The following is a 6,915-nucleotide window of genomic DNA, read 5'->3' as shown; positions in this document are numbered from 1 at the left end:
CGATTTAAGATGTGACATCTTATATTTTTTGGAACACCTAAACCTATTTATAACCCTTTAAAAAAATTGATAATTCTTATTAAAATAATGCTCATAACATTTTATCAGATGATGTTACTATTTAGGGTAAAATACCTATACCCTTTAGGTTTTGATCGAAATTTCATGGAGGTTCATTAATCTTTAAAATGGACACTTCGTCCCAAAAGACTATTTTTTCCTAGACACTTAGGTCTAGCCATTCATCAACTATTAGTGTTTCAATCAATTTGATGATGTGGCAAGGGTAAAAACACTATTTTACCCTTGATTAAATTTTAAAATTACTATTATATAATTTATTAATTTTTTTATTAGTTAAAAAAATAAAAAAACCTCCCCATATGGGGAGCACTGAAGCTCCCCTAGGAAGCCACAATCGGGCTCCCTTAGGAGCACCGATCTGGTGCTCCCTTCCCTTGGGAGCATCAGTCGATGCTTCCCTTTCTTTGGGGAAGATCGGTGCTCCTTTCTTTTTTTTGTTATAAAATATAATAACAATTTTTAAAATTAATAAAGAAAGAAAGGGCATTTTAGTCTTTTTCAATCTCTATTAATGGTGTTCGCATTTTTGGGGCAGAGTGTCTATTTCGAAAACTAATGGACCCACTTGGAATTTTGATGAAAACTTAAGGGGTGGGGGTATTTTACCCTAACATTTAGTAATTTTAATAACTCCAATTTGTTAAGATAAAAGTGTAAAGCATTATTTCCAATAGTTTTATCCAAATAGGATGATCATCTTGGATTTTATCCTAAAACTCTAATAGCATTAAACACAACAATACGAGAACTATTGTAAAAATAAAAGTTTTAAACTAATTTGTTGATTTTAAAAGATTTAAATAATTGAATATTTAAAAAATATTAATATTTTTTTATTTTTCTTTAACTTAATTCTTGCGAAAGAAACACTTTTAACTCAATGTCTATTGGCACCTCAATTTTGATTAATGCTAGCTTCGTTACCGATGTAATGATGGCATAACTTGGTACAGAACATAATGTCAAACACAATTACCTTTTGTCCTTACTCAAACATAACATGAAATATAACAAGAAATCAGTTTTGGCAGCACGCGAAAAACTCGCTTGAAATTAAAATATTAACGACACATCGAAAGTTTGTTAAGGGAGAGTTGTAAGGATCGATCTGGTAACCCAACATAGGGGAAGTTAGAGAGGGAGAGATGATGTGAGAGAAGAGAAAACAAACACCATCAAAGCGTTTGATATCTTTGTATTTCGCTATCTTACGTTATACCAACGAAAACAATGAAAGCCTTTTGACCCTTTTCAATTTTGTGTGGGTTTTTTTTTATCTAGTTTTCATTGATTCTATTTGGGAGTATAGGCTTCCTGATTTTTTCTCTGGGGGTGTTTTTCTCTAAACTGAGATAGCTTGAATCATGCACTCAAATGAAAGACCGTAAAAAGAGAACCATGAATAGGAACAAAAGCCAAGTTTATGACTCTTCCTCCGTTGACATGGAAAGGTGCCCTCCCAAACCCATTCCCAAGAGGATTTATCAAGTTTGGAAGGGAAACAATGTATTATTTTTTTCTCTCTCTGTGTCTTCCTTTTACAACGTTTGATGCTTTTTCTAAATTGGTGCTTAAATTTCATGCTTGTCATTCTATTCTTCTTATTGCTTCTCATGCATACGAATTCACAGTTCATTTTGGCAAATGAAGTTTTAACAATGCCCCTCGTCATGTATATGTTGTCAATTCAACTCCAAAGAAATATCATACTTGTGTCTAGCTATATATTTGTAAGAGGGAAAATGTTTTGTTAATGAGCGGCATAGCTGAATGTGAATTCCTATAGATGTGCAGATATATTTTGATTGGCTAGTTTTGTTGTACAGAAACTTGTGGAACCTCTAGTTGTTATGGGATGATTCTGGGGTGTTCTTGAGTATATGCATGAGGGTTTTAGCTTATATAAATTATGGCAAATTATTACTCGTATCATGGCTGGATATTGTGTGTGTCTGCTTTGAATACTGTCCAAGATAGTATTTGGGTCCAAATACTAGTTTAATAATTCTTGGATTACTGACATCTATCTCAATTTTCTCAATCCGTTTATAAGTAAGCATTAAACAATTGAGTAATCAGATTACTGTTCCATTATTAATTTCTGTATTCTTTATAGCTTCTCCGGTGCCTGATTCCCTTTTCTTTCTTTTAATAATTTTAATTGCTGGATAACTTTGGGCTGCTTAGAATCAGAATGAGTCATCTCGAAGATGAAGTTAAAACAAGTAGTTAATTTTTGTTGAGTAATAGTATCTACAGGCTATACCAAGATCTGGCTTTGCTTACGAACTAATGCATGCACAGTTTTTAAATGTCAGAAATTTTGTTGTGGTGGGAGAATGATCTTTGGCCCCGACGCATCATCACTATTTTTAACATCGTTTCTAATCGGATGCCCTGCAATAGCATTCTGCATAAAGGTGGCGGTGATCACCAATCAAGACGATCCGGTTTTCAACTATCATGCATTTTTAGGGGGACTCATCCTCACTGTTTTGGTTGGTAATTTGTTTTAGCAAATTAAGCAAGAGCTCTGCCATGGCTCACCGCTGTATGTAATTGATGTTTGTGCCTGCAGGATTTCGGGTTTCTACTCCTGACATGCAGTAGAGATCCGGGAATAATACCTAGAAATTTGAAATCACCGCCACCTGAATTGTCGGAGGATTCGATTAATTACATGACAAAGAGTGCATCCATGGAGTGGGTCAGTAGTAAAACTCCAAACCTCAAGATACCAAGGATTAAGAATGTGATGGTGAACGGTCAAACGGTTAAAGTCAAGTTCTGTGAGACATGCTTGCTCTATCGTCCGCCGCGTGCTTCTCATTGCTCCATCTGCAACAACTGCGTCCAGAGATTCGACCACCACTGTCCATGGGTGGGTCAGTGCATTGGAGCAGTAAGTTACTTTAATTTTCTCATCAGCTATTTATCTATAAGAGCCTTGCTTGCTTTGCTAGCTAGCTTACTACAGGTGATCCTGTTCTTATTGAATTTAAGTCGAAAAAAAATATTGAGGTTTCAATGGATGCAGCGCAACTACCCATTCTTCCTTTGCTTTATATCATCATCGACTGCCTTGTGCATATATGTGTTCGTGTGTTCTTGGGTGAACATTCTTGGACAACACTGCGGCTTGTGGACTGCCATGTCTCGTGATATACTATCAGTCATTCTCATCGTCTACTGCTTCATAGCCGTCTGGTTTGTTGGTGGCCTAACAGTTTTCCATTTCCACCTCATTTTCACCAACCAGGTGATTACTTGTACAATTTTTGTCGCCTCTCCGATCGCTTCACCATGTTCTATCTTTCAGTATATGTTTTTGGGGATTCTCATGATTTCCTTGTCCTTTTTGCATCATGAATTTCAGACAACTTACGAGAATTTCCGGTACCGATACGATAAGAAGGAAAATCCGTTCAACAAAGGCATATTAAACAACTTGAAAGAAGTGTTCCTGTCCAAGATCCCACCTGCAATGATCAATTTTCGGGCATGGACTGCTGATGACGACTTTCCACCAGTGTCCACCGTCAGAGATGTCAGCGGGGCTGGGGATTTCATTGCTTCCAAGGAGAAGTTTGACATGGACATGGATAGCACTAGAGTTCCAAATTCTTTGCAGAGGTTCGACTTCGGTGGCTTTGATAATATATAGTTTAAGGAGGAAGGGCGCACAATGCGATTTTCCACATATATTAATATTTATATATGATATAAATGCAATACACTAAGGTACTGCAATATACTAATGGTTTTCATTCTTATGCAATTGCGTAATCAAGTTCTTACAACCACTGCTTCTTAACGACTTTGACTAACAAACAATTATTAGTATTATTATTATTATTATTAAGTTTAATTTTTATTTTTAATTGCAATTAATTAAATTCCTAAATATTTATCATGTTAAGTGATACATTTTTCACAAAACATAGTGAGTTTTCTCATCCATGGTGGATCCATCGTTTTGACATTTTTTTTCGGCTTGTCCATCTCATGATCATTTATATTCCAGGTTGAATGTGATCATTTTTGTTCATGAAATAATTTAAATAAATAAAAATAACTGTTTAAGGATTTAATTGATTGTAATAAACAGACAAAAAATTTGATGATAATTTAATTAATTTATGTATTCTTTTGTATTTAAATCTTATTATTACTGTTATAGATCAAATTACTTGGAAAAATACTATACATACCAAATTTTTTGAAAGTCTTTATCATTTTATATATTATAATAACTAATTGAGCCATTAATGAAATATTTTTAGTAATTGGAGCCCTCATTGAAACAAAACTATTGAAGCCCATTACATATTTATATCACGTCAATGTTTATTTAGCATTGTAATGATCCAAGCCCCCAGGCTGTTACCGGCAAATAGACCCTATAGGCAAGCCCATAAGACTCAGCAAGAGTGTACATTCATTTTCCATTAACTATAATTAAGTTATATCAATAGAAAATATAACTTGAACATAATTATAAATGAAGTATGATTTTGGTTTACACATGCTAAACATTAACCGGCCTATACCCGAGGCAAATAAACATAAAACAATACTACATGTGCTTTAGGGTAAAGTCTAACCATATTTACATAAACCAGTTTCATATGTCATGCATTGGCTACAACCGTGGACCTCGACCCTACATATCTGGCTTTAAACAGCCACATTTACTTAAAACTTGGACCAGCAGAGTTTGACGTGGAAAACTGAGTGTCTATGAGATTCATTAGTCAACTACCAAGCAAATTTGCCTCACACTCTTTGATGGAGGCTCCACGAAGGTACTTATCTGCACATCAATTAATTGGGATAAGTTTCGTAGATTTAGTGAGTGAGTGAAAAAGAGAAACAAGCAATGAAGCTGAACATTTGCTGAAAAGGAGCTTAGAAATAGTAATTTAACTTTAAAAAAATACCTGATGCAATGAAAAAACAGTTTGTGCATTGATTTCACAATTTATAATCAAGTACATGGCATGCAGAATAGTGCATAAAAATGTCGATGAATAACTCAGTTTAAAATCCAAAGAAAATGCCTTATTTTTCTCAAATCGAGGGCCCAAGGTCGATCCCTAAGTGTCTAGGGTCGATCCTTGGCTAAATATTCAAAATTGATTCTATTTAAGTACAGCAAATCGACCGTTTCCATAAAGGGGGTCAATCCTATGCTTAAAAACTTGCTTCTAGGTTTCCGTAAGGAGGGAGGTTGACCCATGGAGGATAGGGGGTTGATCCTACCCTATCCAGACTGCAAATTCATAATGTTTAAGGCCAGGAACCTTGCTTAAACCATTTATAAGAACTCCTTCCCTTTAGTTTCAAAACATTTCCTGGTTTTTCTTCAATTCAAATGTTTAGTACGTTAAGTACATGCCTTGGAAAAATTATAAGGCAAGTAAATTGTGCACGACATGCTATGAAGATCCCATTTAAAACCCATGCCCTGCTACAAGCAATGCCAATGTCAATGTACATATAAAATTTAGTAGTAAAGTGCTAAACCTCGAGTAGTTCTAAGAGAATAATTCGTGGGTATCCCCACGTTCAAGAATACTTACGGGCATCCCAGCAATTAAAACATAACAATGGGCATCCCCACTTCTAGGAATACTCGCGGGCATCCCGCGTTAAAGACATGTTGGTGGACATCCCCACATTAAATGTAAATCCGTGGGCATCCCGACGACCATAATTCCTTCTCTAGCTTCATTATTGTTTTTTTGCACAAAGGTTACGTCTACTGTCATAACTGCAGGACTTAATCCCGAAATAGTTTCCTTAAAAGCATAATCATGTAAGTAATGGGAGGGTGGTTCTAACAAGGTTTAAATCTAATGATTCAAAATACATGCCATGTTCTAGATAAATAATGATGCTGGCAGCTTTTAAATCAAGGTTATGCACATGTCATGCTCAATTATGAACACATGGTAGTACAACGGGTGTATCATTTGGCACATTTCAATATGGAGTACAAAAGATTGAAACCATTCATAGAACGGCTCATATTGTCAAGTTTTCATTTGAAACTACATTTGAGGTACAAGGTATTTCAAGGGCTTATGTCCTTACGTTTAAAATCGCTTTACATAGTAATATTTATATGTATACATATACTAATATCCTTCCAAAACTTACTTGAAATTAGTGCTAGGAACGGCATGATTAGAGCATCAACGCAGCGAAATTACAAAAATTGAAATAAAATAAAAACCATGCCTCCTATCTTTGGATCACCTTGGTTGTTTAATGCAAAGTTAAGCACCACATAAAATTAGAAAAATGGTACCTTTCCAAGTGATATCGTGATCAAATGGAATCCTTTTCTTGACAAAACATGAACACCTTTTGTGTGAAAGAATCCTAGCCACTCAATCGCTTGGCTTCTAATGATGCACATACAATTGCAACGGATCCTTCTCAAAGAAAGAGCTTTATGCCACGGGCTTGTGCTAGCAAGTGGACAACAATTTGTCCTCTTTTTCTTCTTTGATTTCTAGCAAAGAATCAAAGGAGAAGTTTTCAAAATAAAAAAAATAAACTTCTCAAGAGTGGCAGCACTCCAGAGAAAAACTTTTTTTTTTTGTTTCCTTCCCTTAAAAAAAAGAGTGGCTATAATGTGATATTTATATCTAGGTTTAACTTATTTAAATTTGCAAAATAAGTCCTGAATATTATAACAATTATAATATTTAACCAATACCTAATTAAACTCTTTTAATTAGGTCCTTAGTAGTTAAAACCTATAATTTGATTTAAGTCTAACTTAAATCATCACACTCTCAATTTAACCCAAATTGTAACCTT

The 6,915-nt window shown here is 34.8% G+C and overlaps 1 protein-coding gene across 1 annotated transcript; it reads left to right on the top strand.

Annotated features, from left to right (window-relative positions):
- LOC18598531 (probable protein S-acyltransferase 3) lies at nt 1,255-3,884 on the top strand. Its single transcript, XM_018121224.1, has 5 exons — nt 1,255-1,590; nt 2,403-2,582; nt 2,663-2,986; nt 3,122-3,343; nt 3,461-3,884. Exons 1-5 carry the CDS (start codon nt 1,459-1,461, stop codon nt 3,746-3,748), a joined length of 1,146 nt encoding a protein of 381 aa, XP_017976713.1. The 5' UTR covers nt 1,255-1,458; the 3' UTR covers nt 3,749-3,884.

This window comes from Theobroma cacao, chromosome 5, assembly GCF_000208745.1.
Source record: "Theobroma cacao cultivar B97-61/B2 chromosome 5, Criollo_cocoa_genome_V2, whole genome shotgun sequence".
Taxonomy (NCBI): domain Eukaryota; kingdom Viridiplantae; phylum Streptophyta; class Magnoliopsida; order Malvales; family Malvaceae; genus Theobroma; species Theobroma cacao.
This window is presented reverse-complemented; position numbering and strand designations above follow the sequence as displayed.

Bases quoted from the DNA above. Each gene is read 5' to 3' on its own strand.
- LOC18598531 (XM_018121224.1), top strand. From the start codon at position 1,459: ATGAAAGACCGTAAAAAGAGAACCATGAATAGGAACAAAAGCCAAGTT. The intron at 2,583-2,662 runs GTTGGTAATTTG...TTGTGCCTGCAG, and splicing joins GACTCATCCTCACTGTTTTG to GATTTCGGGTTTCTACTCCT. The intron at 2,987-3,121 runs GTAAGTTACTTT...CAATGGATGCAG, and splicing joins TGGGTCAGTGCATTGGAGCA to CGCAACTACCCATTCTTCCT.